The sequence below is a fragment of the Geotrypetes seraphini genome, chromosome 10, assembly GCF_902459505.1.
Source record: "Geotrypetes seraphini chromosome 10, aGeoSer1.1, whole genome shotgun sequence".
Taxonomy (NCBI): domain Eukaryota; kingdom Metazoa; phylum Chordata; class Amphibia; order Gymnophiona; family Dermophiidae; genus Geotrypetes; species Geotrypetes seraphini.
Window position 1 is genome coordinate 139,360,200 of NC_047093.1, and position 18,695 is coordinate 139,378,894.

At 47.4% G+C, this 18,695-nt stretch overlaps 1 protein-coding gene across 4 annotated transcripts in view; it reads right to left on the bottom strand.

The window, feature by feature from the left end:
* Window positions 1–281: 281 nt before the first annotated feature.
* Window positions 282–18,695, bottom strand: part of LOC117368355 — a 48,192-nt gene continuing 29,778 nt past the window's right edge. For 2 of the 4 annotated variants that reach the window (XM_033961937.1, XM_033961936.1), the window contains 3 exons: window positions 15,059–15,094; window positions 13,285–13,413; window positions 282–1,527 (listed from right to left, as the gene is read on the bottom strand). In XM_033961937.1, coding sequence (XP_033817828.1) covers window positions 1,049–1,527; window positions 13,285–13,413; window positions 15,059–15,094 — 644 coding nt within the window. In that variant the 3' untranslated portion in view covers window positions 282–1,048. The remainder of the gene's footprint in view (window positions 1,528–13,284; window positions 13,414–15,058; window positions 15,095–18,695) is intronic. The other 2 variants (XM_033961939.1, XM_033961938.1) reach the window with 1 other exon arrangement.

The window sequence follows — 18,695 nt, forward strand, 5'->3', positions numbered from 1 at the left end:
GCTCTATCAGTGACGTCACCCATACGTGAGAATATCTGCCTGCTTTCCCTGGATAACACCTGTTAACGGTAAGTAATTGTGCTTTCTGGAGTGTTTGTTTAAGCACTGGATTGGATGAGTTGACAAGGGGATTTGTGTTGTCACAGGAAAAATAAAAGAACCCAGTGGCTACCCCTGGCCTGGTAAAGTTGTAGGTAGGATGCTAGCATTACTTTTGCACAGTATGGAGAGCTAGAAGACAGATGAGATAAATGAATGAACCCAGTCAATAATCTGTAGTGAGTATTTTTATTTTGTTAAACTTTCTTACCTAGATCAGTTTTTAGGGATCTGATCAGAGAGGTCTTGAGTCTGTCACTGACATTTATTGCATATTGAATGAATTAAAACATTTACATTCAGTGTGGCACTTGGTCTTTTTTTCAAATGCAGTGCCCGAAGCTGCTTGTACCCTCGCTTCGGTGCGCTTGGCTCACCAACCCAGCCAGCAGATTAACTGTTCCCCTTAACTGTATCCATGACATCCTGTTTGTCTGTCTTGTCTGTTTAGATTGTAAGCTCTTTGGAGCAGGAACTGTCTTCTTTGTGATTCTGTGCAACGCTGTATATATTTGGTAATCTTACAGAAGTAATTAGTAGTAGTAGTAGTAATGCCCTCAAATGCTGGGTGTCAGTCCAGACTGACTTCTGGTTGTGCTAAGAGAGGCCATAATCATTCTTATTTCCAAACTTTTTATCTACGGAAGCACCAGGACATATCCTAAAAAAAAAATCTCGAAATAATCGATGGGGTTTACTGAACTTTTTTATTCATAATTAGAGCAGGCAGTCTCCATATATTATCACCACAATATCTTTGCAAACTGATTTTGAGTCTTAAGATACAGCATTAGTTATACAGTTCTACCCTTGTATATTTATCTAGGCTGTGGCCTCTGTTTATACCCCAGAGGACTGGCGATCAGCTGAGTGGAAGGGCTTGGTTGAGGTCCCCTGTGCATCCTGGCCTGACGCAGTGTTGAAAGTTCATCTGGATTCTGTATCGGTTTTACCCGAGTACGGGCTTCACGCCTCCATGTAGGCTCCTTTCACGGTTTATAGTTCTGTATGTGGCATCCTGTAAGGTTTCGTGGCACAAGAGCTCATAGTGATTATTGTCTGGTTGGGCCTCCACCTCACCTATCACAGTCTCATATTGGCCTCCATCGATTTCGGTCTCTTTCACCAATGACTCTGGGTCCTCGTAGATACTCCCATCTGATGTGGCCGTGTCTCCAGAAGTTTTTAAATACTGGTTGTACCTCTCATCCTCTTTGGCCTCCTTCCTGTTTTTTCTTCTGCTCTGGGATTGGAAGGTGGGCACCTGTATGCTCTCACTGTCTGGGGAATCCCACAGAGCTATCATGGTGTTGGAGTAATGCTGGTTGCCTGTCTCGATGCTGAGGTTATCTGTCATTGAGTTGGCTTTGGAGACATCAGGTGCTTTAGCAGGCTGTCCAGGATGCTTTGGTACCTCATATTCATTTTCTGTCATGCAAAGAGATTGTGGAAGGGAAATTGAAGGAAATAAATATCAGTTTGATCATTGACTTAATTTTATTTGAAGTAACTATCGCCCTGATCGCCACATGCATGCAGCAGCCACCATCAAACAGTGCAAATTAAGGGGATTTGATTGAGGCCTACAAAAACCTGAGTGGTGTAGAACGGGTAAGAGAGAATCGATTTTTCATTCTTTCCAAAAACCAGGGGACACTCAGTTAAATTACATAGGAATACTTTTAAAACAAATAGGAGGAAATATTATTTTTGACTTAAATAGTTAAGCTCTGTAACTACATCCTCTGGCAACAAGTTTAAGCATGTGGTTACATCCCTTAGTGTAGCTGGGTTTAAGAAAGGTTTGGACTAGTTCCTAGAAGAAAGGTCCATAGTCTGCTATTGAGATGAATATGGGGGAAGCCACTACTTGCCCTGGGATCGATTACATGGAATGTTGCTACTCTTTGGGGATTCTGGAATCTTGATACTCTTTGGGGATTCCCATGGAATGTTGCTTCTCTTTGGGGATTCTGGAATCTTGCTCCTCTTTGGGGATTCCACATGGAATGGTGCTACTCTTTGATCCTGCATGGAATGTTGCTCCTCTTTGGGGTTCTAGAATCTTGCTCCTCTTTGGGGATTCCACACAGAATGTTGCTACTCTTTGGGGATTCTGGAATCTTGCTACTTTTTGGGGATTCCGCATGAAATGGTGCTCCTCTTTGGGGATTCTGCATTGAATGGTGCTACTCTTTGATTCTGAATGGAATGTTGCTACTCTTTGGGGTTCTGGAATCTTGCTACTCTTTGGGGATTCCGCATGAAATGGTGCTCCTCTTTGGGGATTCTGCATTGAATGGTGCTACTCTTTGATTCTGAATGGAATGTTGCTACTCTTTGGGGTTTCCACATGAAATGGTGCTCTTCTTTGGGGATTCTGCATGGAATGTTGCTACTCTTACGACCCTTTCTTCCTTTTTTGAAGTTACCCAAGAGGAAACTGCTCACCTCTCTTCCTCCAAATCCACCACCTGTTCCTCTGATCCAATTCCTACCTGCCTACTCAGATCCATCGCTTCCACTATAATCGCTCCCATCTGTCACATCCTCAACCTTTCGCTCTCCACTGCTACGGTTCCTGATGTCTTCAAACATGCTGTAGTTACACCCCTTCTTAAGCCCTTGCTAGATCCTACATCCCCTTCCAACTTCCGCCCTATCTCCCTCCTCCCCTTCCTATCCAAACTACTCGAACGTGCTGTTCACTGCCATTGCCTGGACTTCCTTTCCTCTCATAATATTCTTGACCCACTTCAATCGGGCTTTCGCCCTCTTCACTCTACTGAAACTGTCCTTGCTAAAGTCTCTAATGACCTGCTCCTAGCCATATCCAATGGACTATATTGTATCCTCATTCTTCTCGATCTGTCTCCTGCCTTCGACACTGTTGATCACCGTCTCCTCCTTGACGTGTTGTACTCGCTGGGATTCCGGGGTTCTGCTCTCTCCTGGTTTTCTTCCTATCTCTCTCATCATAACTTCAACGTATGTTATGGTGGATCCTCCTCCGCTCAACAAAGAAAAATGGGGAGACCCAATGATCCACAGTGAAAACAATCCACCGATGAAAACAAAAGCACAAAACTGGAGATAATTTATTATACACTGACATATAAAAACATGAAAATTCAATGAAAAAGTACAGTGATAAAAAAATACAGTGGTAAAAATCCAATCGGACCCTCCACTGTCCATGTTTCGGCGAACACGCCTTCCTCAGGGGTCCAATTGTTTGCAAACTCACATATAAAGAATTGGACTGAAAACTGTCTATCGGCGTACCCCATAGCTCTGTCCTGGGCCCTTTCCTCTTTTCCATATATATCCGCTCTCTTGGTTTGCTGATCTCCTCTCATGGTTTACAATATCACCTTGACTCCCAGATCTACCTCTCTACGCCGGATATCTCTACGGGAGCTCAGGCCCGAATTTCAGCCTGCCTGTCCAACATTGCCTCTTGGATGTCTTGCCGCCATCTCAAATTAAATATGGCTAAAAGTGAACTCCATATCTTTCCGCCTAAACTCACCTCCCCCTCCTGCCGTTCTCTATTTTGGTGGATAACACTATCCTCCTCCCTGTCTTGTCAGCTCGCAAACTTGAGGTGATCTTTGACTCCTTTCCTCTGCTCAGATCCAGCAGACTGTTTACCAAAGTCTGTCCTCTTCTCTTTGAACACACGACCAAAACCCTTGTCCATGCTCTCATCATCTGGTGCTTAGACATAGTAACATAGTAGATGATGGCAGATAAAGACCCGAATGGTCCATCCAGTCTGCCCAACCTGATTCAATTTAAATTTTTTTTACATTTTTTTCTTCTTAGCTATTTCTGGGCAAGAATCCAAAGCTTTACCCGGTACTGTGCTTGGGTTCCAACTGCCGAAATCTCTGTTAAGACTTATTCCAGCCCATCTACACCCTTCCAGCCATTGAAGCCCTCCCCAGCCCATCCTCCACCAAATGGCCATATACAGACACAGACCGTGCAAGTCTACCCAGTACTGGCCTAGTTCAATATTTAATATTATTTTCTGATTCTAAATCTTCTGTGTTCATCCCACGCTTCTTTGAACTCAGTCACAGTTTTACTCTCCACCACCTCTCTCGGGAGCGCATTCCAGGCATCCACTACCCTCTCCGTAAAGTAGAATTTCCTAACATTGCCCCTGAATCTACCACCCCTCAACCTCAAATTATGTCCTCTGGTTTTACCATTTTCCTTTCTCTGGAAAAGATTTTGTTCTACGTTAATACCCTTCAAGTATTTGAACGTCTGAATCATATCTCACCTGTCTCTCCTTTCCTCTAGGGTATACATATTATCCCAGGACAAGCAGGCAGGTATTCTCACTAGTGGGTGATGTCATCCGACAGAGCCCCGATACGGACATCTTGAAAGCATGTCTTGCTTGAAGAAACTTAGAAGTTTCGAGATGCCCGCACCGCGCATGCGCCAGTGCCTTCCCGCCCGATGTACCGGGCGTGTCTCCTCAGTTCTTTTCTTTCCGCGGAGCTGAGAAGTTGTCTTCAATCTGCGCTGACTGAATTTCAGTTTTTTTGCCTTCTTTAATCCGCGTTTTTATTTATTTCTTTAAATTTATTTCACTTTTATTTTATTTAAAAAAAAAAAAAAAGTTAAAAATTATTTCTTCCGGCGGTTCGGCCGGTCCGGCCTCGTGGCTGCGGCCTAGCGGCTTCGACCTTGCAGCGTCGATTTTCCGGCCTATGTCCCGACCAATCACCGGTTTTAAAAAGTGCAGCAAGTGCCAGCGTGCGATTTCGCTGACGGACCCGCATCGACGCTGCCTTCAGTGTCTTGGTCCGGAACACGTTCCGAAATCGTGCCGGCCTTGTTCCACGCTCACTGCGCGCTCGTTTAAGCGGCGCTGCTTGCTCTGGGAGTCGATGTTCAAGATGGAGACCGCCAAGGACATCTCTGCTGCTGCGGCTGTTGAGGTTTCGCCGGTCCATTTGAAACCTACATCTGCGACTCCTGCATCGAGCATCGTGAAGCCCGCATCGTTTGCCCCGGCTTCAGCTTCGAGTTCAGCATCGGCGCCTGCCTCCGTCTCCTCGGTTCAGGTACCGCCTTCCACTGTCCCTCCCGTGGTCATCAAAGTGCCTAAAGCTAGCAAGCAGAAGCACTTGGCCACGAAGGAACGCGAAGACCGTGCAGGAGGACCCCCTTTCGGTGCGGATCCCTCCATATCGGCTTCGCTTCGATCCCTGCTAGAAGCTCAGTTTGTCGAGCTTATGCACACTATGGGACCCCGGCTTATCGCCAACATTCAGGGTGAGATTCCCACCCCGGTTTCAGGGGGCGGTCTGCCCCCTCCCCCTCCTCCTCGTCGTTCGATCTCTCTGCTCGACGAGGGGGATCGGCGGAGGGCGGCGGAATCCTCCAGGAGGGCTTCCCTTCCTGAGATGCCGCCTTTGGAGCCCATCACACCTCCACGACAACAGGGTGCTAGGGTGGCTCCTGATAATCGTAGTCCTGGGCATAATGCATCGCAGGAGGAGTTCTTCCGCACTCCATACCAGACATGGGTGGCGCTGCGTGAATCCGCATCTCTGCCACCTCTGCGATCCACTGCATCGAGTCCTATCCATTCCTTTGAGGCTTCGAAGGATCAATCGATGCATAGAAGATCTCGTTCTCCGTCCCGTCACCGGGAGGGGCATCGATCTCGGCACTCTTCTCGGCACTCCTCACGTCATTCGGAGGTGTCTCCGCAGAAAAAGATGCAGCGTTTGGGGTACTCCTCGTTGGATGTGTCCCAACCGGAGGGGCCAGAGTACGAGGAACCATCTACCTCCTATTCTCCATGCCGATCTCAGCTCTCCCTGGACCCGGAGGCTTCCACTTCTTCTAGTCCGTCTCGTCGGCCGGCCTTGGCAGACCAACTGTCTTTCTCATCCTTTCTCCGACAGATGGCGGATGACTTAGATGTGACTTTGGACACTGGGTCCAAATATTCTAAAGAGTATTTGGATACCATGCATTTGCCTCACCCTCCGGCGGAGACTCTTCGGCTTCCTCTGCATAAATTGCTGGACCAGACTTTCATGCGCTGTTTTGAGACACCGTATTCCATACCTGCAGTTCCCAGTAAGCTGGATGCTCGATACCGCATCGTTCACCACAAGGGGTTTGAGGGAGCTCAACTTTCTCATCAGTCCCTTCTGGTCGAGACTTCTCTCAAGCGTTCTCACCCTTCCCAGGTCTACGCTTCCGTGCCTCCGGGCAGGGAGGGGAGAACGATGGACAAGTTTGGTAGACGTATCTACCAAAACTCGATGATGGCGACTCGAGTGCTCAAGTACAATTTTTTCTTCTCTTCATATTTGGATTTCTTCTTGCCGGTGCTCCGCAAGTTCATCCCTTTCATCGATGCTCAGGCTCGTTTCCAGTTTGAGGAGGTGGTGGCGACCCTGTCCCAGTTGCGGCTGCAGCTGATGCAATCCTCCTACGATGCCTTCGAGCTCTCGGCACGTGCTGCGGCCTGTTCGGTCGCCATGCGTCGCCTGGCCTGGCTTCGCACTATTGATATGGATCCGAACCTCCAAGACAGACTTGCTAATGTGCCTTGTGCGGGAGCGGATCTGTTCGATGAGTCTATCGAGACTGTTACTAAAAAGCTTTCGGACCATGAGAAGTCTTTTCAGTCTATTCTGCGACCTAAACCGAAGCCTCAGCAGTCTTGTCCCTCTAGATCGCCTCAAATCTACCAGAGGCGTTATCAACCAAGGCAGACTCCTCCTGCGAGACAGCCTGCGAAGAGGCAGCCTCCACAGAAGACTCAACAGAAGCCTCAGATGCCAGCTGCACCCAAGGCTACTCAGCCTTTTTGACTCTCTTCCAGGGAGCATAACCGACGTTCTGTCTTCCCCTGTTTTTCCCATAGGGGGTCGACTCCATCATTTTTATCATCGATGGGAGTCAATCACCTCGGACCTGTGGGTCCTTACCATCATAAGAGAAGGATACTCTCTTCATTTCCAACGGGTCCCCCCGGACCACCCTCCAAGAGAGTATCCTTCCAACTTGACGCAGACCGCTCTTCTCCTCCAGGAGGCTCAGGCTTTGCTTCGGCTTCGGGCCGTCGAGCCGGTCCCGTTGGATCAGCAAAACCAAGGGTTTTACTCCCGGTATTTCCTGGTCCCGAAGAAGACGGGCGATCTGCGGCCCATTTTGGACCTTCGAGTCCTCAACAAGTTTTTAGTCAAGGAACGGTTCCGTATGCTGACCCTTGCCTCTCTCTACCCCCTCCTCGAGCAGAACGATTGGTTATGCTCTCTGGACCTCAAGGAGGCCTACACTCACATCCCGATTCATCCGGCCTCCCGCAAGTTCCTCAGATTTCGGGTGGGACATCTACATCTGCAGTATCGAGTGCTTCCATTCGGCCTTTCCTCGTCGCCCAGAGTCTTCACGAAGTGTCTGGTGGTGGTGGCCGCTGCACTCCGGAACATGGGTCTCCAAGTGTTTCCATACCTCGACGACTGGCTCATCAAGGCACCGTCGGCCCAGGGGGTCATTTCGGCGACCTTGACTACAATTTGTTTCCTGCAGAACTTGGGCTTCGAGATCAACTTTCCCAAGTCACATCTTCAGCCCACCCAGTCTCTCCCCTTTATCGGGGCGGTACTGGATACCATCCAACTTCGAGCATTCCTTCCTCTTCAACGCATGGAGGCTCTTCTTCTACTCTGCCAGTCGGTGTCTTCTCGCCAATCCATCTCAGCGAGACACATGATGGTCCTCTTGGGTCACATGGCATCCACAGTTCATGTGACGCCTTTTGCCAGACTACATCTCAGAATTCCTCAATGGACCTTGGCATCTCAGTGGACTCAGGTGTCCGACCCGTTGTCCCGCCACATTGTAGTCACTCCTGCTCTACGGCAGTCTCTTCTCTGGTGGATGACCTCTTCGAATCTATCCAGAGGTTTACTGTTTCACTCTCCTCCCCACCGGAAAGTTCTCACCACCGATTCATCGAACTATGCATGGGGAGCTCATCTGGATGGTCTCCGCACTCAGGGGTTCTGGACCAGTGCGGAACGACTCCATCAAATCAATCTTCTGGAGCTCAGAGCCATCTTCAATGCTCTTCAAGCTTTTCAACATCTGCTTCACGACATGGTGGTCCTAATTCGCACCGACAATCAGGTAGCCATGTATTATGTCAACAAACAAGGGGGCACGGGCTCGGCCCCTCTTTGCCAGGAAGCTCTTCGAGTCTGGGATTGGGCGGTCCGCCACAACACCTTCCTCAGGGCTGTCTACATTCAGGGGAAAGACAATGTCCTGGCAGACAAATTGAGTCGTCTTCTCCAGCCTCACGAATGGACTCTCCATTCCAAGCCCCTTCATCAGATATTTACACAGTGGGGGACGCCTCAGATAGACCTCTTTGCAGCCCCCCACAACTTCAAACTGCCTCAGTTTTGCTCCAGGATATACACTCCCCATCGTCTCGAGGCAGACGCTTTCCTACTGGATTGGGGGAATCGCTTCCTATATGCGTTCCCTCCTTTTCCTCTCATTCAAAAGACTCTAGTCAAGTTGAGATCAGACCATGCCACCATGATTCTAATTGCTCCTCGGTGGCCCAGACAACCTTGGTTCTCCCTTCTACTTCAACTCAGCAGCAGGGAGCCAGTACTTCTTCCAGTGTTTCCTTCACTACTCACTCAACATCAAGGTTCACTACTTCATCCCAATCTGCAGTCTCTCCACCTGACAGCTTGGTTCCTTTCAACATAACTCCTCACCAGTTTTCTCAAGCAGTGAGGGAGGTCTTGGAGGCTTCCAGGAAGCCTGCTACTCGACAATGCTACTCCCAAAAATGGACTAGATTCTCCTCCTGGTGTATTTCCAATGCCACGGAACCTCAGCGAGCTTCCCTTTCTTCTGTATTGGACTATCTTCTACACCTGTCTCAGTCTGGTCTCAAATCTACCTCCATACGAGTCCACTTGAGTGCTATTGCGGCTTTCCATCAGCCTCTACAGGGGAAACCTTTGTCTGCTCATCCTGTGGTTTCCAGATTTATGAAAGGTCTTTTCCATGTCAACCCTCCTATCAAACCTCCTCCTGTGGTTTGGGATCTCAATGTTGTCCTGTCTCATCTTATGAAGCCTCCGTTTGAACCTCTCAACAAGGCTCCACTTAAGTATCTCACCTGGAAGGTGGTTTTCCTGGTGGCCCTCACGTCAGCTCGCCGGGTCAGCGAGCTTCAGGCCCTAGTGGCGGATCCACCGTTCACTGTATTCCATCATGACAAGGTGGTCCTTCGTACTCATCCAAAATTCTTGCCTAAAGTGGTCTCTGAATTTCACATCAACCAATCCATCGTGCTTCCAGTGTTCTTTCCAAAGCCTCATTCTCATCCTGGGGAATCTGCTTTGCACACTCTGGACTGTAAACGTGCTCTAGCTTTCTACTTGGATCGCACAAAGCCACACAGAACTGCTCCTCAACTTTTCGTCTCCTTTGATCCAAGCAAGTTGGGACGACCTGTATCGAAGCGCACCATCTCTAACTGGATGGCGGCTTGTATCTCTTCCTGCTATGCCCAGGCTGGATTATCCCTTCCCTGTAAGGTCACAGCCCATAAGGTCAGAGCAATGGCAGCCTCTGTAGCCTTCCTCAGATCGACACCAATTGAGGAGATTTGTAAGGCTGCCACTTGGTCCTCGGTTCATACATTCACCTCTCATTATTGTCTGGATACTTTTTCCAGACGGGATGGACAGTTTGGCCAAACAGTGTTACAAAATTTGTTCTCTTAAAATTGCCAACTCTCCCACCGTCCCATTGGGGTTAGCTTGGAGGTCACCCACTAGTGAGAATACCTGCCTGCTTGTCCTGGGATAAAGCAATGTTACTTACCGTAACAGTTGTTATCCAGGGACAGCAGGCAGCTATTCTCACGTCCCACCCACCTCCCCTGGGTTGGCTTCTCAGGCTAGCTACCTGAACTGAGGAGACACGCCCGGTACATCGGGCGGGAAGGCACTGGCGCATGCGCGGTGCGGGCATCTCGAAACTTCTAAGTTTCTTCAAGCAAGACATGCTTTCAAGATGTCCGTATCGGGGCTCTGTCGGATGACATCACCCACTAGTGAGAATAGCTGCCTGCTGTCCCTGGATAACAACTGTTACGGTAAGTAACATTGCTTTCAGGGCTTCCAGTCTCTCCTCATACGTCTTCTGGCGCAAGCCTCCTATCATTTTCGTCGCTCTCCTCTGGACCGCCTCAAGTCTTCTTACGTCTTTCGCCAGATACGGTCTCCAAAACTGAACACAATACTCCAAGTGGGGCCTTACCAATGACCTGTACAGGGGCATCAACACCTTCTTCCTTCTACTGACTAAGCCTCTCTTTATTCAGCCCAGCATCCTTCTGGCAGCAGCCACTGCCTTGTCACACTGTTTTTTTGCCTTTAGATCTTCAGACACTATCACCCCAAGGTCCTTCTCCCCGTCCGTGCATATCAGCTTCTCTCCTCCCAGCATATACGGTTCCTTCCTATTATTAATCCCCAAATGCATTACTCTGCATTTCTTTGCATTGAATTTTAGTTACCAGGCATTAGACCATTCCTCTAACTTTTGCAGATCCTTTTTCATATTTTGCACTCCCTCTTCGATGTCTACTCTGTTACAAATCTTGGTATCATCTGCAAAAAGGCACACTTTTCCTTCTAACCCTTCAGCAATGTCACTCACAAACATATTGAACATATGCAACGTACTTCTTTCGGGCCTCCCGAGTGCCCATCTTTCGCCTCTTCAATCCGTTCAAAATTCTGCTGCGTGACTCATATTCCGTGAGAGCCACTATTCTCACAATACCCCTCTCAAGTCGCTTCATTGGCTCCCCATCCATCTCCGAATACAATTTAAACTCCTCTTGCTGACTTACAAGTGCATTCGCCCTGAAGCACCCCAATATTTCTCTTCACTTATCTCCCCCTATGCTCCCCCCCATGATCTCCGTTCATTGGGCAAGCCCCTCTTATCTGTACCCTTCTCTTCCACAGCCAACTCCAGACTCTGTCCCTTCTTTCTTGAGGCGCCGTATGCCTGGAAAAGGCTGCCTGAATCAATACGTCGTGCTTCCTCCCTAGCAGTGTTCAAATCCAAGCTAAAAACCCACTTTTTTAAAATCTGTTTTCAACTCCCACTCACTGCTGTCGGATACCTATACCCACTGTATCATTTTCTCTACTATAATCTCTCCAACCCCGAAATGTCCTGTTTAAATTAGATTGTAAGCTCTTCTGAGCAGGGACCGTCTATTGTATGTTAAAATGTACAGCGTTGCCTTTCAGCGCTTTAGAAATAATAAATAGTGGTAGTAATATTGCTACTCTTTGGGGATTCCACATGGAATGTTGCTGCTCTTTGGGGATTCTGGAATCTTGCTTACTCTTTGAGATTCTGGAATGTTGCTACTATTTGGGTTTCTGCCAGGTACTTGTGACCTGGATCGGCCATTGTTGGAAACAGGAGTTTGAGCTAGATGGACCATTTCTGACCTAATATGGTTGTTCTTATGGGTTTTAAATGTACTTTGCCAAGCTCTCTCCAAGCTGTCATCCTTCCCCCCCCCCCCCCCAAAAAAAAGAACTAGGCTGTCACAGTCTGATGACATCATCTCCCTGCTGGCAGAAGAGCTGTGATGTCATCGGTGTGCCACGGCATCCACAGTTCAGCTGGGCACATTGGGGTGACAGGTCAAAAGCGCGCCGGGACAAAGGCACGCCCAGACAATTGAGCGCAGCGCAGGGGTGTGCGCCGCAGAAAATTACTGTTTTTAGGGCTCCGACGGGGGTGTGTGGGGGGGGAACCCCCCACTTTACTTAATAGAGATCGTGCCGCGTTGTGGGGGGGTTTGGGGGGTTGTAACCCCCCACATTTTACTGAAAACTTCACTTTTTCCCTGTTTTTAGGGAAAAAGTTAAGTTTACAGTAAAATGTAGATGGTTACAACCCCCCAAAACCCCCATAACGCCGGCGCGATCTCTATTAAGTAAACTGGGGGGGCTCCCCAACAAAAACCCCCGTCGGAGCCCCTAAAAACTGTAATTTTCTTCGGCGCGCACCTCCATCTTGCGCTCAGTTGTCGGCGCGCACCTTTGTCTTTCACAGGGTTGTCTATGAACCCACATTGGGTATGGCATAAGCATCAAATAAAAAAAAAAATTAAATCAAATACAGATGAGAAAAAAACTTCCTTACCACTACCCACATAACTGTAATTCCTGTTCAGGAAGTCCCTTCGGCAGTCACTCTCTAGCGTTGGGGAAAATGTGCCAGATTATGTTCCACCCCCCACCCTGTGAGTTCAGCTGATAAGTCCCTCCTATCTGTGCCCTTCTCCACTGCCAACTCCAGACTCCATCCCTTCTACCTTGCTGCACCATATGCCTACGGTGGGCTTCGTCTCTGGGAATGTTCAAGGCACAGTTAAAAGCCCACCTCTTCGAGACTGCCTCTAACTCCTAATTCCTCTCACCTTGGGTTCTTCATCCCCCAACCCTATATGTTATGTCTGTCTGTCCAAGTTAGATTGTAAGCTCTTCTGAGCAAGGACCGTCTTAAATGTCAAAATGTGCAGCTCTATGACTTTTAGTGCTATAGAAGTGATAAACAGTAATAGTAGAGATGGCACATTTATCCATCGCCCTTAAGTGTCCCTCTATTGCTCTCTACATGTGTATAGCTTGCACTGCCTCCATACTGTACCCCTCCTGTGGTGTGGCGCTGTCTGTGGGTTTATGTATAGCTGTGTCTTGCAAACTTTGCCATGCCGCAACACGCTAAACATGGTGGCCATGGCTTGAAGCATCGGGAAGTGCGTGGACATCTACTTGATGATGTCACGCACATGCATGACATCGCTCAATGGCTACGTGCAACGGCCCTCCAAATGGGGCACTGAGTCGCCAGTGGGAGGTGCTGGAAGGGAAGACGTATGGAGCGAAAAGAGGCACTGGTTGACTGCCTACAGGATGTGCCTCTGCTCCAGTCAGCCGGCGCCTCTCCTCCACCTGGAATCTCAGGCAGAACACAGTTTGCGATTCATAGATGTATATCTTTAACCGCTCCTGACCATGCTCTACCCAATCCCTGTTTCAGGAGAGTCTCTGTGTCATAGCAAGTTACCTTTTTTAGTCTGTGTGTCGATCTTTGGAGGTCGAGTGTTGCCATTTCTTCTCATGTAATAAAACACCAGCCCAGCTACCAGCAGGGCGACAGCAGCCAGCACCCCTGCAGCCACAGCTGCTATTGTGACTGTCAAGATTTAAAAGGAGCAAATTAACCTCTCCAAGTGCAACAGTTTTTAGACACATTCCCCCTGACCAATCTGGGCTGCCTGGTGAGCAGTTCACTCACCTAAAGCATTTCAGGGCAGATGCAAAATGCTAGTGTGAGTAGAAGTTCACAATTACTGTGACATATAAGAGCACAGTATAGAATGCACAGTGAAGAAAGAAGTTCTGCGCAGCTGTTAACTCATGCACAAGTGCGCAGCATATTAAAATGTGTGGTAATGAGCCGTTAGGAATTCCTCTGCAATTGATCAGCACTAAATGGGTTTTTAACATGCATGGCACAAGAAAATGTTCAGTCAACTCTGGAATTCATTGCTGGAGAATGAGGTGAAAGCAGTTAGCTTAGCAGGGTTTAAAAAAAAGACTTGCATAACTTCCTAAAAGAGAAAATCCATAGGCTATTATTGAGATGACTTGGGGAAATCCACAGCTTATTCATCGGATAAGCAGCATAAAACCACATCATTCTCTTCTTGGTAGGGCTGAGACATTACCTAGGCAATTGCTTAAAATCCAATTTAACTACTCGCCTAAAATGCCATTTAACTACATTAAATTGGGGGATATGGAAAACCTTTCATACACTGAGAGACTGGAGAAACTGGGGCTCTTTTCCCTGGAGAAGAGGAGAATTAGAGGGGATATGATAGAGACTTACAAGATCATGAAGGGCATAGAGAGAGTAGAGAGGGACAGATTCTTCAAACTTTCAAAGAATAAAAGAACAAGAGGGCATTCGGAAAAGTTGAAAGGGGACAGACTCAAAACCAATGCTAGGAAGTTTTTCTTCACCCAACGGGTGTTGGACACCTGGAATGCGCTTCCAGAGGGCGTGATAGGACAGAGTACGGTATTACGGTTCAAGAAGGGATTGGACAGTTTTCTGAAGGAAAAGGGGATAGAAGGGGATAGATCGAGGACCTGGACCTGTTGGGCTGCCGCGTGAGCGGACTGCTGGGCACGATGGACCTCTGGTCTGACCCAGCAGAGGCACTTCTTATGTACTATTCCCCTCTTTTAAAAATGCATAGTGCGGGTTTTTGCGCCAGCAGCGGTGGTAACTGCTCTGACGCTCAGAGTTCCTATGAGTGTCGGAGCAGTTGCTGCTAACAGTGCTAAAACCCACGTTATGCATTCGTAAAAGAGGGGGTATATAAAGTGTTTTGTACTTATTTTTCACTTTTATTAAGAGCAACGTGGAAGGTCCTCTTAATATCCTGAATATTTCCACAAATATATTTCTCTTTTATTAAGGTTGTTTTTTTAATCGATTAAAGATCTTTAGAAATAGCTACTTGCTCAGAATATGTGGCTCTGTGTTATTGGCAATATTTGATGCCAGCTGTGGGATTTAAGTGCCTCACTTGTGATGATGGCGGAGGGGTAAATAAGCCTGAAAGCTGGCCTAAGGTATGCAAAACCATAGCACCAGCCCTGGCAGCGAGTAGGGAAGCTCTACTTGGCATAGAGTTAAGAGCAGTGTAGGAGAGGGTCAGAATTACAGTAAGGCCTGGTACAGATTCATTATTGGCTGTTTCCCCTTTAAAAAGATATCGTATCAAGATATGTCCATAGGAGAACGCGTTTGAAGAGTAGACGCTTACCTGATGACTCGTTGCCGATGGGGGGCACAGTAGAACCTGTAAAGAAATCATAGATCAGAGCTTGTGGCTTTTTCTGAATAGTAGCAGAATTTGTTCTTTGCTTGTAACCAAGTAAAAAGGGTTTTATTAATATCCTGAATATCCCCACAGATATATTTCTGAAGAGTTGGGTGTAACTGAGGATCAGAGATGGAGAAAACAGAATCTGCAAACTTTTTCCTTTTTTTTCTGAAGGACGTCAAGAGTTTTCTGCTACTCTCCTGAAGTTGCTTATTCATTCAAGGCTTTGACATAAGGGCAGAGGCATGGCTAAGATTGAGCAAGCTCAGCAAAAGACACAGGACTGCCCAGTGGAAGGGGCCTCCTGCAGCTGAACTCTCCCTCCTGCATGCCTGGATCTGGTTCGCCTCCCCACTGTGGTCAGCTCAATTAGGGCACTGGTTTTGACCTAAGGGCTGCCGTGGGAGCGCACTGCTGGTCAGGACAGACCACTGGTCTGACCCAGCAGCGGCAATTCTTATGTTCTTACCCTCTGGGTCTTCCACCAGCGCTAAAGGCTCCCTCTCTGGCCAATGGGGCCTTTCCTCTGACACATTCCGCCACTGATGCAAGCTCCTGGGCACGCCGGAGGGGAACAGGGACAAAGCAGACAGTGGGGGAGAGATATCAGACCTAGGGCCCACTGAGTCCCAGCTACGCCACTGTGTATGGGTTTATAGCTTAAAATCAGTCATCCATCCTTCAGCAAGTAACAACACATTTTCCACATACAAAATCACCTTATTAAAAGCAGATATTCCGTGTTAGCTAGCAAGCTAGGTAGTGAGATTACCTTATTCTTCTGGGTCATAGAAACATAGAAAGATGACGGCAGAAAAGGGCAACAGCCCATCAAGTCTGCCCACTCTACTGACCCACCCCATTAAGTCTGAGTGCTAATGACCTAGTTCCTTAACTCGACCCTCGTAGGGATCCCACGTGGATGTCCCATTTATTCTTAAAGTCAAGCACGCTGGTGGCCTTGATCACCTGCACCGGAAGTTTGTTCCAGTGATCCACCACCCTTTCCGTGAAGAAATACGGGTGTCACCACTAAATTTCCCTCCTCTGAGTTTGAGCGGGTGCCCCCTTGTGACCGAGGGTCCCTTGGGAAAGAATATGTCGTTTTCCACCTCGACACGACCTGTGACGTACTTAAATGTCTCAATCATATTGAGAGTGGTTTTCTTTAACCCTGAATTTCAGAGGCCTCTGATGGAGGGGCAAGAACATGCAAACAACTGGGGTTTACGTAAGAACATAAGAATTGCCGCTGCTGGGTCAGACCAGTGGTTCATCGTGCCCAGCAGTCCTCCCCCCCACGATGGCCCTCTGGTCAGAGACCAGCGCCCTAACTGAGACTAGCCCTACCAGCAAACGTTCTTGTTCAGCAGGAACTTGTCTAACTTTGTCTTGAATCCCTGGAGAGTGTTTTCCCCTATGAGGGATTAGAGGCAGACGGGGCTCATCAGCAAACTGGGGTTCCTGTGCATGTAATGTAATGTATTGCCACCTCTAGGCTGGCAAGACTATATTACTGCTTTGGATATAGATTTGTAATGACAGCTGCTAAAATGGGAGGGGGTGGGAAGGTCTGATTTCTGATATTTTTTAAAATTGAGGATCCCAGATGGTAAAGTGACCTGCTCAAGAAGAAACCAAGTGGGGAGTGGGACACTTCAACCTTAAGCACAATGTTATATTGGTGTACATTCAAATAAAATACCTATATAGCAAAAGAATTACATATATATCAATACATCAAATAGTCCTTAATTATGCAAGAACCAACACGGTCCATGTTTCGACCTCCAAATAGAGGCCTGCCTCAGGGGCATGGTGGTCAATCTCTAAGAGAAAAGGGGGCTTTTTGCTGTGTGTAATGAAGATTTGCAAAGTATGATGTACATTTGCAGAATGCGGGAAAAACAGAAACTCTTGGAAGTGACCTGCCCAACAGTGGATTACAAAGCTGGTGATTAGAACTAGTGTAGGACACTGGAGAAGTGGAGACTCTGAGGAGACATGATAGAGACTTTCAAGATCATGAAGGGCATAGAGAAGGTGGAGAGGGACAGATTCTTCAGCCTATTGGGAACCACAAGAACAAGGGGGCACTCGGAGAAATTGAAAGGGGACAGGTTTAGAACCAATGCTAGGAAATTCTTTTTCACTCAGAGGGTGATGGACACCTGGAATGCGCTTCTGGAGGTTGTGATAGGACAGAGTACACTACGGGATTTCAAAGAAGGATTGGATAAATTCCTGAAGGATACGAGGATTGAGGGATACAGATAGAGGTAGGGATAGGTTATGAAAGGGTACAGATAGAAGGATAAAGGGGATTAAAGGGTTTGGACAAGGATCACCTTACAGGTCATGGACCTGATGGGCCGCCGCGGGAGCGGACTGCTGGGCGCGATGGACCTTTTGGTCTGACCCAGCGGAGGCAACTTCTTATGTTCTTAAAGGGCTGCCCCCAGGGCCATACATGGGGACAGAGCTAGGGATTAATCCAAATATGGTTATCTAAGATTAAAATTAGTGATTAAACCTTAATAAAAGTTTCACCTGTTGGTTAATAGGACCTTTATCTGTTCCAAATACATCATTGCACTTTGAAGGGAGGGATATACCCCTTGTGGAAAAATTAAAAAATCTAGGTGTAATCATTGATTCACAACTCACGTTTTTGGCGCAGGTATCGGACGTGGTAAAAAAGGGGTTTCATATACTAAGATCCTTAAGATTTGACAACGACAGCTTTCGTGCTTTTTTCGTATCAAGAATTGATTATTGCAATAGGGTCTATGCAGGTCTTACAAAATTTAAAATTAGACTACAGACTGCAGAACACTGCTATAAAGCTACTAGGATATAAAAATTAATTTGATTATGTGACTCCCCTTTATAGACATTATCACTGGTTACTGGTTGTCTATAGAATTCAATTTAAAATATTAGTACTTACTCGCAAAGCATTTCTATGGTACCTGATTATCTGAATTCACTGACTATTTCCTATACTTCAGGGCACATGTTACAATCGTTAGAGGACAATAGATTAGTTCTTCCGGTAGTTAGTAGAACTAGGTGGGAAACCACTCAAAATAAAGCATTCTTTAGCACTCTCCAGACTGGTAAAGGTTAATCGTACAAGCGGGTAAATATCTCATCATGACCAGCAGGTGGAGACTGAAAACAAAACTGTGGAATAGTACATAAGAGGTATCTTCCCCTATTCCTATCTGTCTTCTTTCAGTCTCCAGCAGGTGTTGAGTGAGCTGTACCCATCTCCCTTGGTAGGGCTGTTGGAATTTGTTTAGGGTTTCTAATCCCCCATTTTTGGCCGGATTGAGCTTGGGTGGGGCCTGTTTGGTGGTCCGTCCGACCTCAAGGGGTCCCGTGCGGGACTTGTGCTGGGTCCCTCACTCCATTTCCTCCACCTCCCCACATTTTTTTTAGAGGAGCCTCTGCAGTAAGCCCTGCCCCCTAATTCAAGTAAGGCATATTGCTTTGAGAGCCTGTGGAGTCTGTTCTGTTTAAAAATAAAAAAAATTCTGAGGTAGTGCCGGTCTGAAGGATTGCTGTTCCTTTA